This window comes from Engystomops pustulosus, chromosome 2 (assembly GCF_040894005.1).
Source record: "Engystomops pustulosus chromosome 2, aEngPut4.maternal, whole genome shotgun sequence".
Lineage (NCBI taxonomy): Eukaryota > Metazoa > Chordata > Amphibia > Anura > Leptodactylidae > Engystomops > Engystomops pustulosus.
Genome location: NC_092412.1, coordinates 240,881,154 through 240,903,410, shown reverse-complemented (window position 1 = coordinate 240,903,410; position 22,257 = coordinate 240,881,154). Strand labels below are relative to the sequence as shown.

General features: G+C 38.6%; 1 protein-coding gene across 3 annotated transcripts in view; it reads right to left on the bottom strand.

Moving 5' to 3' along the window:
- Positions 1 to 12,125: 12,125 nt before the first annotated feature.
- Positions 12,126 to 22,257, bottom strand: part of NCAM2 (neural cell adhesion molecule 2) — a 240,759-nt gene continuing 230,627 nt past the window's right edge. For all 3 annotated transcript variants that reach the window (XM_072138586.1, XM_072138588.1, XM_072138587.1), the window contains one exon: positions 12,126 to 20,631. In XM_072138586.1, coding sequence (XP_071994687.1) covers positions 20,520 to 20,631 — 112 coding nt within the window. In that variant the 3' untranslated portion in view covers positions 12,126 to 20,519. The remainder of the gene's footprint in view (positions 20,632 to 22,257) is intronic.

Here is a 22,257-nt window from a genome sequence, read left to right as displayed (position 1 = left end):
TAGACTTGTGCATGCACAATATGTCTATTCTTGCACAATCAGCAGGTTACTAGTGTGGCTCTGCAATGATAGACATCTTGCACATTTAGTTTTTACATATTTTCCTGTGCGGTAGAAATTAAAGCTGCAATTTTTTCATTGGGTCAGTATAATCACAGTGATATATATTTTAATGATGTTTTAAATCTAAAAAATATTTTGTTAACAACCATTCTTAGTTTTACCAAATTCTGATACCAGAGCTGTGTGAGGTTTCCCTTTTTGAGGGACAATCTGATGTTTTCATTGATACCATTTTGGAAATTGTACAACCTTTTGATCACTTCTTATTTAATTTTTCATTTGTTGTGAAAAGGCGAAAAAGTGTTAATCTATTTTGATAGATTGGACATTTCCGGGATGTCTAACATGTTCATGATTTTACTTGCTTATTTATAAATGGTTCTAGGCAGGGCCGGCATTAGTGGGCGGCAAAGTGGGCATTTCCCCAGAGCCCCCTGTCCTAAAGGGGCCCCTGCATGTGGACATTGGTGGGCAGTGGATGTTTTGCTCCTGTCATACCCTGTGGTTGAATGCCCGGGTGAAGATGCTTCTCATCTATCTCCTGTCTATATGTTTATCATCTATTTGTCTAGTTATCATCTACTATAATTTGTCTATTTCTTATCTATATATCTGTCTATCTAACCATTTATCTACCTATTTATATATCACCTATTTACCTATCTTCTATTCATCTATCAATCAATCTTCTATCTATCTATCTATTTATCTATCATCTATCTATTTCATATCTATCTATCTATCTATCTCCTATCTATCTATCTATCTATCTATCTATCTATCTACAGACAAAGAGATCCGACGCAGAGAAACCAAGGGAGGAATGCGCCGAAACCAACAACCCGTGAGGAGTCTTTTTTAGGACAGGTGGTGAATCCACAAGACGTAAGGACAGACCAACTAGAAGGGGCGGAATTAGACACTGGAGATACAGGAAAAATCACAAGGAGCCAGAAAGGAAGATTGACGACACCCAGAACCAATCCGACAAAGAAAGACAGACATTAGTGGTCAACATTTCATCCAAGGTGCTGACACCAGCCCAAACATCATTATTGAATAAAGGCTTATCTTTTTGTCCTGCCACCCCGATTAACTGGTTCAACACTGAGATGGACTTAGAAAATTTTTTCAGGACTATCAAATTAAAAGTCTGGTTTGCAGAAAGACCCGACCCACCACGAGTAAGTAACATAGTCACCAGTGAATCTTTTTTAAAATTGAAGGATTTTGATTTATACACTAAGAGTAATTTTTTACCTGTTGTCACACATACTGCTGTTGAAGCGTTTATTGCTGGTGTTAAGCAAGGTATAAAAAATACACAAACTCAAGGTGGATCTCCTTTGTTTCAGCATCCAAATGTCACCAGACATGAATGGCAGGCCCTACAGGACCTTATCCATGACGGCGACCTCACCATCAAACCAGCAGATAAAGGTGGTGCGGTCGTCGTCATGGATACCAAAATGTATCTACAAGAGGCTGAACGCCAACTGAATGACTCAGCGGTTTACAAGAGGGTCAATACAGACCCTAAATTTGAGTTCAAGAGGAGAATTTACGATATCTTGAACAAAGAGAGAGACTCAGGGATTATCGATGAGGCATTATTTAATTACCTTACAGTAGACAACCCCGTAACACCAGTCCTATATCTACTCCCGAAAATCCATAAGGATTTATATAATCCACCAGGGAGACCTATTGTCTCCGGCATGGGCTCGATCTTTAATACTATCAATATCTTTCTTGATAAAATCTTAAGAATTTTTGCCACCGATACCAAGTCTTACATACGAGATACCTCTGATTTTTTAACTAAATTGGAGGATGTTGATCTGACACATACTAATGAGGTCATTTTAGCGACGTTTGACGTAGTAAACCTCTACACTTCGATAAACCATGAAAGAGGCTTGGCGGCTGTTAAAAGGAAACTAGATAGATCAGATTTTTCGGAACAGATTACCACATTTATTATTGATTTACTTGAACTGGTGTTAACCTGTAATTATTTTCTGTTTCAGGACAACTTTTTTGTTCAATTGAGGGGGACGGCAATGGGGGCTAATGTAGCCCCCACATATGCAAATATTTTTATGAGCGACTGCGAGGAGAGATGCGTCTATGTGTCCCACCATTTCTCTAAAGTCTTGAGATGGTGGCGATACATAGACAACATCTTCCTCATTTGGGTAGGTACCGCTGATGCCCTTCTGTCATTTCAGTCTTTTCTGAATGACATTGACAAGGATGTACAATTTACCTTGGTGTGGTCCAAAAACACAGTGCAATTCTTGGACGTTGATGTGAGCATCAAAGAGGGGAGGATGTGCACTAATTTATATACAAAACCAACTGACAGGAACAATTTATTGAATTACAGCAGTTGTCACCCCAGAAAAATGGTCAAATCATTGCCTTACAGCCAGTTCATTAGAATTCGACGGATAGTATCAGATGACTCATTCTTAGAAGACAATTTTGACAAACTTACTTTTAAATTCAGCAATAGAGGGTACCCCTCTTCTCTAATTCTAGAACAGAGAAACAAAGTACACAGTCTTGATAGAAACACCTTGCTACATCCTCATAGAAGAACTAGAACTGACAAACGCATCCCCTTTGTGTCTACGTATACAGAAACAAGTAATAAAATCAGTAAGGTTATATTGAAGAATTGGCACCTCCTGACCGATGCTTTTCCAGATATAGAAGAATTCAAAAAACCTCCCCTCCTGTCCTATCGCCGGACTCCTAATTTAAAAGATAGATTGGTTAAAGCCGATATTGGCCCAAGCAGGACACTAAGACAAACATTTTTAGCCCCTCAGAGAAAGGGCAGTTTCCCCTGTTTAAAATGTGTCAACTGCACAATGATGTTGAAGGGGGATAGCTTTACCCACCCCATCACCAACAAGTGTTTTTCGATTAAACATTATCTTACCTGTGATTCTGACTTTGTGATATATTTGTTACAATGTCCATGCAACCTGTGGTATGTAGGAGAAACCACTCTAGATTTTAAGATCCGTATGAGCCAGCACAGATATACGATCAGGATTGGCAGAAAGGATCTCCCGGTCCCCAAACACTTTAAAGAGTGCCAACATAGGGAAGGCCAACTCAGGTTTAGATTAATTGACAGGATTCCACCCCTCAGACGAGGGGGTGACAGAACTAAACTTCTGAAAAGAAGAGAACTGGAGTGGATTCATAGATTAAATACATTAAAACCAAATGGCTTGAATGTTGATTTCAAGACCAGTGGAATCTTCTAAACACCTGCTTGCCCATCATGTCCCCTAACTTACCTGCCATCTACTCCCCGTTAGGTTTTGGTGTTCTTCGGATACCATGATATTAATTCTTTTTTTCTTTTTTTCAGATCACTCATTGTCACTCTAACAGCACTGCACGCACAGATTAAGAAGAATGCCGAAATCATCTTTTTTGTGTGTATTCCCCCGCTTATATTTTTTTGTATATATGTCTGTTGCTTTCTTTGATGTTTTTCTGTATGGACCATGAGGTCTGGAAACAGCGGCTGTCACTGCCCATTTTTACGTTTTGTTGTCTCTACAATTTACATATAAAGCGTCACAGTATCAGTTTGATTCGAGGCATACACGTCACTAGGACATCCCTATAGTCCACTAGAGGTGGGTCGTCCCCATTATGTGGAAGTGCGACACACTAAAGGTGTCACTCGACTCCCATGGGGTACACCCCTATATTGATACCTTGATCACCTGATCTAGGCGGCATAGGTATGCTTTGACCCTCAATATTTGTGGACCACTTCAATTTGGGCAACAAAAATTTTTTGTCCCAGCAGCTTATCATTTTGTCCAATTTTCTGTGATGTGGTTTGCCTCTTTCTGACCATTTTTATTCTGGTCCGAGTATTTCTCCCTTAGAGGGGCTGTGTAGGGAAGTTTTTTCTTCTTACCTTTTGTAATATAGCAAAGCCCAATACCTTTCCTCTACACGCATGCGTGACTTGCGCAGTGACATTACACTGTTTCCTTTCCCTAGTCCGGTCATGCGCATTATCTTACTGGAGACGCTGCGCGCGTCCTGCGCAACGTGGGGATAGAATCACACAGGTGATTTTATGCATTAATTTTATTTTTTTTTAAATATCAAATTTTTTGATGCACTGTAAGAATTTTCATGCATTGTATGCTCTATATGTATTAAAATCTGATGAGGAACACAATAATCACATGTTGATTTAATTATCACTGGGATTGTTAACTTTGTATACATTTGTTGATGATCTGTAAACATTACTTTGCCTTTAAGGGGCGTATGTGAAACATCACTGTGTTGTAACTATTTAAACACTTGCTGAACACCTGTTACATTGCTTGACAAAGGCTGATCCACAGCTGAAACGTTGCTAGAGATGGAATAAACCTCACACTTTTTTCCACGATTCCTTGGAGTGCTGCCACTTTTTTGCTTCTATATCTATCTATCTATCTATCTATCTCCTATCTATCTATCTATCTCCTATCTATCTATCTATCTCCTATCTATCTATCTAGAATAAAGGAAAATTTAGAGCAGCACAGCAACTTCGGTGGGTGCACAGTCCGTAAGTCCCCAGGCAGGGGGACTGTAATATAAAGTCAGGAAGAGGCAGCACTCCAAAAGTAGTTTCAAAAAGGTGGGGTGTCTTTATTCCATAAGCGACGTTTCAGCTCCTTACGAGCCTTTTTCAAGCATGGTGAGAGGTGGCCGGCTATACATTTCATTGGTCCACACGGACCGTGTGTAAATGACAGATGATACATGATAATACAAGTGTTACATCAGATAATATATACAAGTGTTGATATAAAATCCATATCGTATTTATAAAGTGAAAATACACAGTGAAAAGTGAGAAAAATACATGTGAGTATCTTACACCTAAATAAATAACAACCAATCGGCTTCCGGATCCTCCCCGTCTCGGCACGTTCATTCATAAAATTCCCGATGATTGTGTCTCCTGCTGTGTGAGCGCGCGAAGTTTGTCGCCCACTGCCGGAAACATGTGGTGTTCTGGACTTTATTCTCCGGAATAAGCGGAAGACTGGTGTGTGCTATGAGCATGCAGTTGTTGTACGAGAATTGGCGCATGCGCGCTTGACTTCTGTGAGTCGGCGGCCATCTTGGAGAAGGGTAAGTAGTGCTTAAGACCGATTCCGATGCCCATGTAAAATATCAGGACAGCAAAGGGAGCCATGGTTCCCACGGTAACAGAGGTAAACAGCATACAGCCTCTCCTGGATCCCGGTGCATATTGGTGGACCTAAGTAGTTAAATCACCGCTCTAGTCCCCATGCGCGGACTCACGGGCTCTGAAGTGGCGCAATCGATAGGACTGTCACCATCCGGCAGTGGGCGACAAACTTCGCGCGCTCACACAGCAGGAGACACAATCATCGGGAATTTTATGAATGAACGTGCCGAGACGGGGAGGATCCGGAAGCCGATTGGTTGTTATTTATTTAGGTGTAAGATACTCACATGTATTTTTCTCACTTCTCACTGTGTATTTTCACTTTATAAATGCGATATGGATTTTATATCAACACTTGTATATATTATCTGATGTAACACTTGTATTATTATGTATCATTTGTCATTTACACACGGTCCGTGTGGACCAATGAAATGTATAGTTGGCCTTTATATGTTTGAGTGCCGGCCACCTCTCACCATGCTTGAAAAAGGCTCGTAAGGAGCTGAAACGTTGCTTATGGAATAAAGACACCCCACCTTTTTGAAACTACTTTTGGAGTGCTGCCTCTTCCTGACTCTTTATCTATCTATCTATCTATCTATCTATCTATCTATCTATCCCATATCTGTCTATCTATCTATCTATCTATTTATCTATCATCTATCTATCTCATATCGATCTATCTATCTTTCTATCTAAAAAAGCAAAAAGAACAGCAGCACAGTCCTTAGTAATGAAATATAGCGGGTGCTATCCTTCCACTCACACCAGTCTGAGTGGGTAAAATATCCAAAGCAAAGAAAAACGGCAGCACTCCAATGTTGTGAACAAACAAGCGTGTTTATTCCACCTCCAGCAACGTTTCGGCTGTTAGCTCAGCCTTTGTCAAGCTTGTGTTTGTTCACAACACTGGAGTGCTGCCGTTTTTCTTTGCTTTGGATATCTATCTATCTATCTATCTATCTCATATCTATCTATCTCTCCTCTGTGCTGACCTCCAGCTCCACCTACCATGATACCTGCCGACAATTACCCAAGTTAGTAGTTTAAAGGAAACCTACCACTGCTTGCATGATGAAATCATGCGAGCAAATCACCTGTAGGCTACTTAATGCTGATGCCGGCACATAGTTTTGTTAAGCTCGGCGAACTTTAGTTTAGCTAATAAAACTATTTTCTTACATATTTAAATGAGCCCTCCGGTGCTACCCTGCACCATCTTCGGGCTGGCGGTGGCTTCCGATGTTTAATTATTCCTCCTTCAGGTGCCGAGAGCCGTGACGTCACCAAGCTCTCGGCACCTATCGCGCATGCGCAGACACTAAGTCTCGCACAGTCGGTCGGCGATAGGTTCCGAGAGCTTGGTGACGTCACGGCTCTCGGCACCTGAAGGAGGAATAATTAAAATTTTTTAGCTAAACTAAAGTTCGCCGAGCCTAACAAAACTATGTGCTGGCATCAGCATTAAGTAGCCTACTGGGTGGTCTGCTCGCATGATTTCATCATTCGGGCAGTGGTAGGTTTCCTTTAAATACTCCAAAACCAGACTCAGATCATTACGATCCTATTATTGAAAGATTTTTTATATATTAGTTTTTTTTCTTTTTTTTTTTTTTTTTTAGAACAGCACTCCAGTAGGAGATGAATAACAAAGTGGTGTCTTTTCTTCTTCTTTCATCCCAGACCACCTTGATAAATTCAGTGGAAACATTACTAGGTAATTTGTATACTGTATTGAAGCCCTTAGATAGATATACAGGCAGTCCCCAAGTTACATACAAGATAGGGTCCATAGGTTTGTTCTTAAGTTGAATTTCTATGTAAGTTGAAACTGTATATTTTATAATTGTAACTCCAGACAATTTTTTTTGTGCCTGTGACAATTGGAGTTTCACATTTTTTTGTTGCTGTAATTGGACCAAGGATTATCAATAAAACTTCATTACAGACACCTTACAGCTGATCATTGCAGCCTGGGATTAAAGTAACATCCAGAGATCTTCACCAGAGGTCACAGGGGGCAGAGGGGTCCATCTTTAACTAGGAGTCGTCTGTAAGTCGGGTGTCCTTAAGTAGGGGACCGCCTGTACAGTACATTTTGATTAATTGTAACATTTTGATTCATAAAAATAAACTATAAACTAAAAAAACTCTCTCATATGTATATTTTTTACAGAATTGTACTGTAGTGATGAGTGGACCTGCTAGAATTCAGGTTCAGCCAAAGGTCTGGGTTCGGATTTAATTGGTGCTAGCCAACCAAGATGAGTCCGCTGCACCGGAAACATTAAGTGTGTAAACACTTGCAGGAATAAAGTTCTAGAATAGTTATTGGTGGTCATTTCTATTAGTTTTTTTTTTTTTTTTACTTCTTTCTCTTGTTCTTTTCTCTTAAAATTCGGGTAAGGCCAAGCCTTAATTTAAAAAATCTGATCAGGTCTGGATTCCTCTACTATTTAAATGGTGTTGGCATTTTTGCCGGAACATTTAAAGAGTTAACGCCTATAATCATTGCCAGCACCATTCACGGGTGTTAACAGCGGAGAAAGTTGGACTGAACCCGGACCCGAACTTTGGGTTTAGGATCCACTTAACACTAATTGTAAAGTTCTTACTTTGTGACTTCAAGACTTGCTGCAGAACTATAAACATGAAATTATAATTGAAATGAAGAGCGGCAATCAAAAAAAAAATCAATAGAGTTTTTATGTTAATAATAATAATAATAATAATAATAATAATAATAAAATGGCAACCTAAGAAAAAGAAAGGCGATCTATCCAAAGACTGAGCAAGCAATTAATAAAGTGGGTGTCATACCAGAACACGGCAAACAAACTCTCCCGACATGACATGACGCGGTCGTCTAGGTCTTTGTGTTGCTTGCAGGCTTGTGTGCGATGACGTGACACTCTCATTGGATTATGTTGTTATGGTGATACGATGTGTCTCACATAGAAAAACGGTGAGTCATGAGACCTGAGATACACTGACGGTCTGTAGGATTTTATTCCAATAATTACAGTGCCTGGAAATCCGCATCTAATGTCTGCGGGATCTTCTCCCCGGAGATTTGTCTGAGAAATATTTGGGTAATCAAATATCACAGGAGCTGAACTGATTTGTAGTTGTTACAATTGCATTATATGTATATATAGCTTAACCCTTACCTAACTAATGTCTGATGTGAAATATTTAGTACATTTATTATATATATGTTAGAATTGACTGGGAAATCATAAATAGTTTTTGTCTTTTTTCATGATTAACAAAGAGCTCCCAAACAGTGTTTTTCATAATTTAAAAGAAACCTGTCAACTCATTTTTCACAAATACAGCTAGTGGCAGGTTTCTATAGAGCCCTAGCAACTAACTGACACCCTTCTTTTAGCTAAAAATTGTTCCCCTCAGATTCCGATATATTCAACTTTTACCTGGTGTCAAGCACGTCTATAGAAAGTCAAGGTGGGCATGGCCTCCTTGGGCTGAAGCCAGCATCTCCTCCCCTTGCCAAATCTGCATGCAACAGCAATGTCATGGGACCAGGGTGACATCATTGCAGGTCCTTTAGTCTTTTAACATTAGAAAACTGTACAACAAGCATATATCTCATAAAATCATATCATATCACATGAAATCACAGCGGCCTGCATGAATAGGAGTAGAAGTTCATGCAGGAAAGCTGTGATTTTATGTGGTCAGATATGTGCATGGGATACAGTTTGCTAATGTTAAGAGGCTAAAGGACCTGTGAAGATGTCTCCCTGGTCACATGACATTAGGCCACGCCCCTAAACTCACTCTATAGATCCCTGGCACGTTTATAACTCTTATTTTATGGGGATCTGAGGAAAACAGACTATGGGGATCTGAGGAAATTACATTTGCTAATGTTAAGAAGCTAAAAGACCAGTGAAGATGTCACCCTGGTCACATGACATTAGGCCACGCCCCTAAACTCGCTCTATAGCTTTCAGGCACGTTTATAACTCTTATTTTATGGGGATCTGAGGAAAACAATTTTTAACTAATAGAAGAGGGTCAAATAGTTACTAGGGCTTTATAGGAACCTGCCACTCACTGTATTTGTGAAAAATGTGGTGTCAGGTTTGCTTTAATGAAAATTATTGATGTTTAGATTCCTAAAACATTTAGATTACCTCTTGTTGCTGTACAGCTGCAACCTGCCCCAATCTGTTTCATGTGCTAAGTCATGTGACCACAATGATCAATCCGTATAGAAAATTTTGATGCAAACCCCAATCCGGCTTTATAGGAGGCATTCTGGAAAGGCTCCCAACTCCTTTTTATTGATAGATAAGTAGGATACCAGTCACACTGTATCAATGCGTAGTGGTTTAATTACTGACATTTTCAAACAGCAGATTATCGGTGACATTTTGGTCAGTCACAGACCTTCAGACACAAATTTGCTGTAAATGGTATGGTAAATGGCTGCATATAGCAGCATGTAGCACTGCTGTAAGTGCTAGTGGCACCTGCCGCACATGCTAGCACTTCGCAACAGTGTTGTGTCTGAAGAATATTCGTGATGGACCGTTCTGAACTTATGACCATGTGATATTTCAGTTTTCCTTGTTTAAGAAATTAAATCAGTTTTTTTCTGTCAAGATGGGGGCAGAGTGTACATTAATGAGCAAAAACAAAGAACTTTTTTAATCTTACCAATTGGCTGCAACAAAATAAAGAGTGAAAAAATTAAAGGGGTCTAAATACTTTCTGGACCCACTGCATATATTACTTTACATTTTACTCAACTAGTGCTTTTTTGACGTGTTTTCATTGAATCTTGTCCAACCTTATGGAAAATATATAATAATATTCTGATTTTAATTTTAAAGATATTTTTCCATTTTGGATATTAATGACAAATCTACTTAAATGTCCAGTAGATTCAGGTCAGCCCATTGTGACTTGAAGTTCTTCCAAATGTCATGGCCACTTTGACAACTCTGAAAAAGCAGAATATACACTCACACATCAATCCATTAATCGTGATAGCAATAGGCAGCAATAGGCAGGATGAGAACATCAATGGATCCACAATGTCTGTGGATGTGACATACATATCTGAAATAAATGTCAAAAGACTTTTGTAGTTTATAGTAATATTGTAAATATTTCACTTAACACTAGTGATAAGTGGGGTTTGAACTTGAAAAATCTATTCGGATTCCGAACCCCCCAGTAACTGGTATTAAAGGGAACCTGTCACCAGGAGACCCATTTTTAGCACTCCCCCAGTCCCCACAGAGCATAGTACATACATTGCCAAAGAGTTTTTGTATAAAAAAAATTGGTTTTACGGAAAAAAAGATATGTTATATTGTACCCTTCATTAGCATGAGCTGTGTGACTAGGCAGTTGCCTAATAGGAGGGGCTGGAAAGGAGCAGTTCCCCCCCCCACCTTTGGAAAACATGTGACCTTTTCAAATATATGAATAACTCCCCACACTTGGGATTGGCTGTAGAGGAGCAGGAGGTGTCGCTAAGCCCAGTGATGGGTGTTTTCATATATTTGAAAAGGTCACAAGGAGTAGCTGTTCCCCAAGGGTGGGGGGAGCTGCTCCTTTCCAGCTCCTCCCCTTTGGCAACTGCCTAGTAACACAGCAGATGCTTATGAAAGGTACAATATAACATATCTTTTTTTCTGTAAAACCAATTTTTAATACAAAAACACTTTGGCAGTATATGTACTATGCTCTATGGGGACTGGGGGAGTGCCAAAAATGGGTCTCCTGGTGACAGGTTCCCTTTAAAGGTAACCTACCATTTGATTTGATTCATGAAATGAAGCAAACATACCTTGAGACTCCTGTAGCTGCACTGATGCAGGATCATATCTTGGTTAATGCCTGTGCTAAGTGGTTTTGCTGATAAAACAGATATAACATTATGATAATGAACTCTTTTGCTTCTATGGCTCCTTCAGCATTTGGTTCCGCTCTTCTCTTAGCCTGTCAGTTTTCCTCTGCAGGAGATAATGATGCAATCACTAATCTCCCTGCCAGACAGAATAATCAACTGCTGCACCATCCCCCAGCTGCTGTGTATGAGTGATCTAGCTTAGGTTGATTAGTCATGCGTGACTAACCGCCATTTGTAATTCCAAGCTCCATGTGTAATGCTCCATGCTGACCCAGCTTTCGCAAGCTCCTGAATGTTATATCTGTTTTTTCAGCAAAACCACTCAGCTCAGGGATTAACCAAGATATGATCCTGCATCAGTGTAGCTACAGCATTCTCAAGGTATGTTTGCTTCATAATGCATCAAATCAAATGGTAGGTTTTCTTTAAATGTTACAAGCTGCAGAGAAAAACGCCAACGGCATTTAATTCAATGTGGCAAGTGAGCGCCATGATGTCTTCAGGGAGTACCAATCCTCCCAAATATGGTGGAGCATAGCCTTATGGATTTTAATTTGCTGATGGCATTTCAACAGTTAACACTCGTAATAATGGGTGTTTACCGCAGTGAAGTAAGAGTTTGAGCTCAGTGGATCCAAACCTGCAATGTACGGATACAAACCCAAACACTGGGGTTTGGGTTCCGTTACCACTATTTACCATTTGTTTTTATGTGTGTGCTTGTGTTTTTTTTTCCCTTTTTCCAGTATTGAAAATCGGTTTAATCTAAAATTCTTTGACAGGAACTTTATAGAAACAGGATAATATTTCACCTGAACCAACGTTAACTACTCAGTAGAAATGAATATTTTAGTTATTTCTATCAGTGTGAAACTTTGCATGTCTTGTGGTGTTCCTTATGAAGCTGCGCGTAAATCAATAGTCACAAAATATTTATAAAAAGAATCTTTTATCCAACCACATTTCCAAGTGAACAACCTGTGGAACAAAGAGAACTTCACAGCTGGATGACAACAGACTTGTATTTTTCCAATAGCATAGTATATACTTTACAAAAAAAATAAAAAAGCATGAAAAATGAAATTCCTATGCACATATGAACAAAAGAGATGTGTCTGTGCCCATCAGTAAATACTTTGCTGATATTGATGTTGATGTTAGGAATACTCTATTTTTTGCATCCAGAACTAAACATAACTAAGATTGTCTTTGCTTTGTGATGCCAGCCATGACAATTTAAAGAGCTCTCCACCTTCATACGACTTTGTGATTTGTATATAAGTAGCTATTTTTACTATAGGAATCGATCTAATATTCAATGGTTTCCATGCAAAGATAAAGATTTTGACTAGGTTATTTTCATAGTTTTTAAAAGGAACCATCTCCATAATGAGTAAAGGTTACATGAAAGTGGTAGGACAGGAGTTATTTTTGATTGGTGGGGGCACACAATACACTAAGCTTCCTTAACCAACAGGCCATTTACAGGGATGCAGAGTGTGAAGAAGTTGTATCCATATCCCCAGGCAGGACCAGTAATTTTAGCCATAGCTTCAATTTAAAATTACAGCTTGCACCCAATACAGGGACTACCTTCTGGTCGTCCTGTAAGCTATTCATTGTCAAAACAGTTTTCTGGCATACAAGTCCCAGCAAATTGGCCAGCATTGGAAATATCAACCCCTGAAAGGGGCCATGAGAGACGTCGGAGTGGACCAGCATGGAGCATTCCTGCCCTGGTCACAAACTAACCTGGGAAAGAAATTGGGACAGGCCATAGTGCAATTCTACACTAGACAGGACCTGGTATAGAATTGCGCGGTAGTACAACCAGTTGGCGGAGTTAGAAAATTTGTATTTTGTAGTGAAATAGCAGTGTAGAGTAAGATGCTCTACAGAAGGCCACTTAAACAACAAATGGTTACTTACTATTCCTCACTCTGCTACAGCTCTGTCATCGGGTAGTTTGCCTCCTGTGTCTCTCTTATTAAGTACTAGAGGAAGAGCTTAGACGATCACTGATCATTGTGGTGACCTGGCTCACCTGGATTTTATTTTAGGAGACAACCAAATAGTCGAGAGCATCAGGAAGTTAACAGTTGGGTTCAGTAACCATTAAGTAATTGAACGGGCCTTTGTAAAAGCCCCTCTAGAGCCCACTTTACTATACTTTTGTGGGACAGTACATTTAAATTAAGGTGGAAGCTCACTTGATGTGATTTGTTGATTTCATTTATCAAGCGCTGTTTCAAAAATTATAAAAACTATGAAAAATTCTCTTTACTCATATGTATTATGTATGTGTTTCAGGCTCCAGTCTAATAGTCTCCAATCTGTGGCTCCTAGATAAAACTCCCGTCAAAACGGTAGAAGAACTGAAGGCCGAGAACACCACAAATCTAATGATATATACTCGAGTATAAGCCTAGATTTTCAGTGCAAAAAAATGTGCTGAAAACCCAAACTCGGCTTATACTCGAGTAAAAAAATATAGGTTTTACCAGGTTTTTGTGGTAAAATTAGGGGCCTTGGCTTATACTTGGGTCGCCTTATACTCGAGTATATACGGTAAATATATATCCCCAAAGTCGATCATCAATGCGACACAATAATGTATTTTGTCTATTTAAAGGACAGTTACAAGTTATATGAAGGTGGAAACCCCTTGAATAGAATTTGCAATAATTGTCAGAATTCTAAGAATTGCAACATGTGTCAAATAAAATAAACCAGTTCAACGTATTATACAATTTGGAATCACATTTTGACAACATAAGCGATAGTTATACAGATCTCTGTAAATATCATATAAAAATGTAAGAATATTTTTTTTTTCAGTTTTGACATATCTTACAAGTTACTATAAACTGTCTCCCTCCTGAAGACGTTAAAAATATACATGAATAGATTGTAACATTTCTTTCTCTTTCCATAAAACGATTCCATAATTTTTTTTTTTTTCAGCATGCCCCTACTGCATACAGAAAGATAGCTTTCCAGGTCAGAAGGTTTACATATGCCAGTTACTGTATCTAGTTTATAATTCCATTACACAAATGGTAACATTCAATAGCAGTAAAAGCACTAGAATCTTGTTTACATTGTATCCTCTAATATATATTTTAAATCTATAAAAGCTATTCTAATATATAATGCATACTTTCATGTTTTATAAAAAATATATCAGATGCCATCCAAAACCGATCATATTTTTGACTTTAACCCAAATGAGGAAAGGATGGACAATTTTCCAATTATTGAACCAGGTAATATATACATTAGTGACTCAAACCCCCTAATCCAATGACATCTTGCTCGATAAAGACTTAGAACATTTGTATTGTGTCTTCAAAACTATGACAATGGCCCCATGATATGGTTACACACAAGTTTGCAGTGGTCTTTAACACCTAGGGTTGCTTAGTCATTATCTGGGGACCTTGGAAAAAAGTCAGAAGCTTCTAACCTTGGGAAAAAGACAACAGCTGGTAACTAGGGATCAGCGGACTCATTAAGGTTAGGTCAAACTTGAAAATTTGGTTTGGCTTCAATTACTGAACCAGAAAAGTAAAACCCATGATAGATGCTGGCACCAATCGCGGATGTTACCTTCTAGATGCCATAGGCAAAGCCTAGTAGAAATGAGTGGCACAGACCTCAACATTGCATTTCGGGTCTGGTCATCACTACTAGTAACCTTTGGAGGAAGCGATCATCTGATAACCTTGGAAGAAGTCATCAACTGGTAAGTTGGAAATAGTGTTGCCCTATGGTTAATTGTTTGGCAGTAAATATCATACTTGATCTTCCCCATAAACAGTTTATCAAATTATCAGTAAGTAGAGGCTAGAAACCTGTTTTAGATATCTTTGCCACCCCCAATGAACAACAATGAACAAAAGATTTCCATATATTCCACATATTAAATTACTATAACACTTTTCCTCTCTCTCCCAAAATCAGCCATCAGAGAAGACTCCATCTTTGGCCAGCCATTCCTGATAAGATCTGTTTACTTGGATGGCATAAATTTAACTTTTATGACCATGTCGTACAAGTATGGTGCAACAGTACAAAGAGTTTAGTTTTATCAGTCAACAAGAAAAATATGGCATGTCAAATTAAGTGTTCATTTTACTAAATTATCCCTTTTATGAAATGATCATATAGCTTTACCAAAAATCGAAAGAGGAGCCAACATATTAGAACATTGCTTACTTATTGGTGTCTCTACTTTATGTAAGAAGTCGTAAAAGTCCCAGCACCCCCACACAAACACTTATGGCAAATTATATCTCACTCTTTGAGGGTTTAGTACCAGAAGGCTCAAGGCACAAGAAGAGGTTAGTATAATGACAGGTATAATTACATAAAGCTTACATCTATCATTAAATTAAAATTATACCTCACTAATCGAAAGATTACTACTTATGTTACTTTCATTTGAGAAAAGTAGTAGCAGATTGACACCAAGATATTGTATATGGGGTAAATACTTCCTTATGGGGAAACTAGTCATATTTTGATAAACATAGACCTATATGTAGGAATTATGAGTTCTGTTTCTTTTTGGGTGGATGTAGTTTTTACATCCTAGAGCTTTTGGTAGTTATCAATCTTACCCTACTTCTTGTGAGACTTACTAGACAAACTTAAAGGGCTTGATATCTGAGAAAATAGAGAATCTTGTGAGGATCCACAGATGGGCCCTAATGCCTTTAATAGAAAATCCCCTATTTCCCTTCCTTAAAAGGTTGTTACTCTGTCTCCCCTATGTCTGCCTGCTGTAATCTCACACAGTGGGAGAGTTGAAGCGCTTCCATAGAGTGTAACAGCCTGTTAAGCTGCAGCTTAGAGGGTCTCAAGAAACACCCCCCAGAGCCCTTTGGGCTCATTAGCATAAATGTAAAAGTTGACTTTAGAAGGAAGGAGGTCATGGATAACAAATATGAGAAGATTACCACAGTCACAGTGCCTGGATCTATGAGTAATGTCCCTGGTTTATCATGATACATTTTGATGGCAGATTTCTTTCAAAGGGACTTCTGAGTTCATAAGTACTGATAACCTTATATATGTGAAAGTTCAGCAATATCAGAACAGTGGATCACACAACTTAACGCATTATCGTTGCCTTTGACACTTGAAGAAACATGGAAAATGAAGCGAAAAGGACATTCTCACTAGCAACTGATCAATGGAGGTCTTGGTCGTCGGACCCCCTGGATGTGATACTGTTGTATGGGACACGGAGGTTAAAAAATGTAAGCAGTACATTACAAGTTCCTCAATTTGGTATTTCAACCTTCTGACATCCCTCAGAACCAAAAATAGAAGAAGACCTCAACATCTTCATTGAAACTAGTGTTTGTTCACTAAAGCCACTATGATGTGAACTCCATGAGGTTGTTATCAACGTTGAAAACTCCCTTAAGCTATTTGAAAATGGGTTTTTAAAAACAAAAACATCCCCTTTAAGGCTAAGAATAAAGTAGCACACTAACTACTGTGAAAACAAATCATAACAGAGATGTACAGATAAACCGGTGATGGCTCAACTGCTGAGAGGGAAACTTGATTACTTCCTCTCTAAATAATACAAATCAATATGAACAGAATATCACTGCATCTACCGGGTGTTATAATTGCATTAATTTTGCAAGAATTAACTTGGAGATTTAATTTTTGTAGTCATTTTTGCTTGAATGCTCACATTTGTGTACTGATGAAATCGGAATGCATTATGCAATCTCTTATCTACATGTTATAAATATGCATTTATACATGACTCAGCTACTGTAACAGAAATTGTATTTGGAGTTTGGAATTGAGCGATACCCTCAAAGTCAGAGCTGGAGGGTAAAGGGCTCCCAGCTAGAGCATAGAGCCAAGTAGAGAAGTAGTGAATTTCACGGTGCAAATATTGGATACAAAAATTAAAAAATTTTACAACTCATTTGTTCTACTATACTTTCACGACGTGCCTCCAATTTCACACTTCTAGGTAAGACTTCTACAGCAGTATACATATGAAAACTGTCATAAAAAACACGTAATGCGCAATGAGGTGCTCAGTAACTCAGCTCAGATCAGAATTTTTTGGGAAGAATTTATTAAGACTGTCCATGAGCTCGAAAACTGAATCTATGTCCCGTGTGAGCAAGCACAGACCGACAATATAATTTATGCCAAGTTATGGTATGATATGATAAATATGTTGGGCTTCGGGAAGTCCCAACTTCTCCTGCTATACTTTACATACAATTCTCTTTAGACTTTTATTTTGTGACCATACCTACAAAAACACTGCCAATTTTACACCAGAACGTATGAAAATATAAAATGTATTATTGTTTATTTCATTTATTTTATAGAAAATATGGAGGACCAACATTCAAAGGATATGAGGCCATCACAACAGAACACACTAATCATCATGGGGACAGGGGCAGAATACACACATTGGTGATAAAGTGCAATACATGAAGCGACCATGGAAAGTCACCATCAAGCAACACAAGCACGTTTCAGCACGTTGCCTTAGTCTAGGGATTGAAGGCAACGTGCCGAAACATGCGGCAGGGTGCCTGTCATCTTGGTGAGACCCAGGACATTTCACAATATAGGTAAGAAGTAACCAGTATTTGCATATTTATTTTCAGGCTTTGATTTTATGATTTGGAGCATTACATCTTTATTTACATGTTCTTGTACTTTATTGGATAATTTCTCTTTTATGTAAGATGCTTATTTACTTCATCTATGTAACTGCTCTTAGCTATAACAAATTAGAAATATAGCAAAAGATATTTTATATCTATCTATGTGTCTATCTATTTATCTATCTATCTATCTATCTATCTCTCTGTCTGTCTATATCTTTCTCTCTGTGTCGCTCTCTATGTCTCTTTTTTACTGTCTTTGACTCTCTGTCTGTCTCTCTCAGTCTGTCGTTCAGTCTGTCATTCGGTCTGTATCTCTCTCTGTCTGTCTCTTTGTAGTGTTGTCTCTGTGTCTCTCTCTATCCATACTACCTCCCACATAAGCTGTCTATACCCTTTGCCTATAGTAACCAATCAAAGATGAGAGCTCATATTAATGGCCTGTGGCAAAATGGAGCTGTGATTGGTTGTTAACCGTGACAGCAGCCATCAGACGATGGTTTCTATGATGGATAATAAATGTATTTAGGAAAGCGTGGGGTGAAAATTTTGACTCAAAACCTAAGGAGCAGCTGTGCAAAATGTGTCGATTGTAAACGTGATGGTGCAAATTCCTTTAGTGGACATACATTAGATATGTTTTTTCTGCCCCTGTTCCCATGATTAGTGTATCCTATTGTGATGTCCTCATATCCTTTGAATGTTGGTCCTCCATTTTTTTATGCAATACATGAAATACAGAATAATAAATGTTATATTTTTATAAGTTCTGTTGTAAAATTGGCACTTTTTGCAGGTATGGTTATTGCATAGCCAGTTCCAGAGGTATAGTTGGGACAGATAAGGGGATGTAGTTTGTAGTAGGATGTATACTACTAGGAGAATTCCTTAATAAATGTCCCTCCCCTTTTGAAAGTCACTCCGAAATTTCTTTGTCGTTAACTTTTATTTTGTGACAAAGTTATGCAACTTTTTGTACACTTTTTTTCACCCAAAAATGTATATTTAATAGAAAATTTCCTCCGTGCCATGTTTCAGGGTATTACCGGTATGTCTGCTCATGCTGCATAGGATCATATCCTATAGAGCTATCATGTGTATAACATTCTGCAACACACTTTGCTTCAATAAACATGAACACAAATTTACTCCAGTTCTGGAAAAAATAAAAAAAGACTTTTTAGTCTTATTTTAGACAACCATTTTAAACCAGAAACGGGCCAAGTGACTTCTGCCAATGTACATTCACAAGAATGTTTCTGGAAAAGAGGCTTACAATTTCTACTGTTCTGAATAACCTTTGTATCTGGTCAATCTGGACAGCCAAATACATGTAAAGCCACTGACAACCACTGGTCAACCAACGGAACCTTCACTAGTTACTCCTTTCTTTATGTCCTTATGTTTCTATGGAAACCCTCTACTCATAGCTGCACATGATGAGCATGACATTTCTCAGCAACAACTCCCATAATTCCAGTAGAAAAATAAAACAAAACTATAAACTCAGATCAGTAATTAAAAAAAAGTTTAAAAAAATTAAAACAGCTATAATTCACCTAAAATGAATTACAAGATGGATATTTCTGGAGATACATTTTTCTCTACTTTAAATAAGTCATCATTGTTATACTGGTGGGCATCCAACACTTAGTACCCTATAAGACCAGCTGTTATCTAGAATAAACATAGAACGCAACAGGAAGCAGACAGCACCGTTATAGGTGTAGTGGCTGAAACGAGTCACTGCAGTTTATATCCCATTCAATTTCAAGCGCATTAACCTGATCAGATCAGTAAGCTGTGAATAGAGAAGTATGATCTCCTGTTTCATTCTCTGTTTTGCAACGCTGAGAACCAGTAGTGGATTATAATACAGGCGGTTTGGGTTGTAGCCCAGGGTTTAAGCTTTCTAGGGGCCCGTGACCACCCAAACAGTCCACCAAATTTTATATTGAGAAGGGGCTTCATCCATGAAATCCTCAAACATCTGTTCCTGCTCTCAATACATATGTACACAAGAGCCACTTCAGGACCTTTGAAGGTCCTGAAACCGCATATTGAAAGCAGACAGAAGGGACACATCCTCCATTCCCCAAGAAGCTAATTCTAGTACCAAATGTAGGAAGTGATTCCAGATTTGTAGGAACTATAATATTCATACAGCCCAGGGCCCATGGCAGTCTTAATAAGATGATCTCAGGGGGTGCTGGTTTGAACCTCCACAATCTAAATTTGATGACCTCTTCTATGGCAATGTTATCACTAATTGAAGCCAAGAATACTTTCTGCCTCATTTAAATAGACAACACATTAGAAAAAAGTATGCATTATATATTAGCATAGCTGATCTGCCAACCACAGGACGCCTTTTTAACAAGGAGAAAAAGGAAATATTTTATAAATAGTACACTTTATTTTATAATAAATTAAAGGAATTTTTGCAGTCATTTTCAACTTTATACATTTATACTGTTATCAGTCAGACAAACATACTAAATTAATCAACAAAACCTTAAAGTACAGTTGATGTGAGTTGTTCGGTATGGACACGTACTGACAATCGAAAGCTAATATTAGCCAATAATTGTCTGCAGCAGAGTGCTGACATTGGGTGTGCATCACCAATCTCCCTCGTCCAGTGATAATGGGCTTTGTCATGCTATGCTTTACTGTCACTTTCTTTTGTTTGGATGATGTCATTCGATATTTTGATTTCAATCGTTTCGGCGCTCAGGGCTTCTTTACCATTTTCCTCCTTTAATAGTAATTTCCTAAAAGAGAAAAAAGAGAAATATTAAGTGTCAAATACAAAATACATAAATACCATTGACACATAAGATAAGTATAAAACACAAGTTGAATAAGCTCTATGAATGCACAGTGCACTTGATGAGACCCGGGAAGGTACCACTGACTTCAATGAGCAGTCTCCCAATATCCCGAGCATGTACAGTAGAGCAAGGAGGCTTTGTGCCGACCCATATCAATGGAACCACGGAACCTTCTGACCCAGATTTCTACTAATTGCAGCAACAGGCATAGGTCAGTAAGATATGTTTAGGACTCTACACCTCAGCTGTTTAAAGGACATCTACATCTTAGTAGACAGCATTTCAAACCGGACATACCATAAGAATGTTGTAGAAATGCTGAGGCAGGATGCCATCTTTTGTAGGCATAAAATTAAACAATTTTGTAAAAAAAACCCTGCTTTTTAAATAATGGTAATGAGGTTCAGGCACTCCTGCGCATGTGCAGAGCTCTTGAAGTCCCTCGGCATCAGTAGTGGCAAAGCCGCTACTTGGTGCGCATGTGGGAGAGAGCTTGGTATTAGGCCTACACAAAATGAGATCCTGCATCAGTCAATCTACAGCAATCTCAAGGTATGTCTGGTTTAAAATTCTGTCTACCAAGTGGTAGATTTCCTTTAAAGGTATACTGGTCCAAAACTGCCAGATAGGTTCCCCTTTATTGCCATTACAAATAGTTGAATGAAGACAGTGACACTCACTTTATTTTCATGAAGACATATAGGGGGGAATATATTAAGTCCGCACTTATTACATCAGCCTTAAAATGTCCCCCGCCAGCACTTCAGCGCCCTTATCTATTAAGAGGCTCCTGCCTCTTGAAAAATATGTGTGCAAACTTCATCAGTTCCAACCTGTAGACCAGGTGGTGTTAATTTCTCTTGTCTCCTGAGGAGACTATGGTTCACCCCTCAACCTGCCCTCTGCCCTGCCTGTTCTATGTCCCGACATGCCCTCAGGGGCATGTGGGTCATAGAAACCTCATAAGTAGCATTGATGGGGAAATTTATATGTCGAAGAAGCCATAATATACCCGGGCCATAATGTCTACATGTAGGATTTTCATCCAGTTAACTGCGGCTGTCTTTATCCAACTATTTGTTGTGTTTTAGACTCTTGTTACTACGGCTGATGCATCCAAGACCCTCCCCACGCTCTTCCATTCCAATTCCACCTTCTAGTCCCTATCGTAGAGACTTTCGGTCTAAAGGGGAGGTTGCTGGTATCATTGTCTATTGTGCAAGGTTGTCTCCTTTTATAGGAATTGTTTGACTTACTCAGGCCTGCGTTGAAATTTTGCTCTGGCCTCCCACACTTCCTGAGTTATCGATGTAATTCAGATCTCTTCTGAAACTAGTACTCAATTGTTTTGCTCAGTAAAAGCATCAACAATTGTCTTATAGAATACATCATAATAACCAACAGGATAAACAGATTGATAAACAAAGGGCTCCCATTAGTGGAACATGATGAACATCAGTGATAGACTTAAAGACAATGGGTATCTACGCCTGAAACCCAAATGTGTTGCAATGGATTACAAATAAACAACAATAACTTACGACTCAAGGCAAATGTGTCAATCGG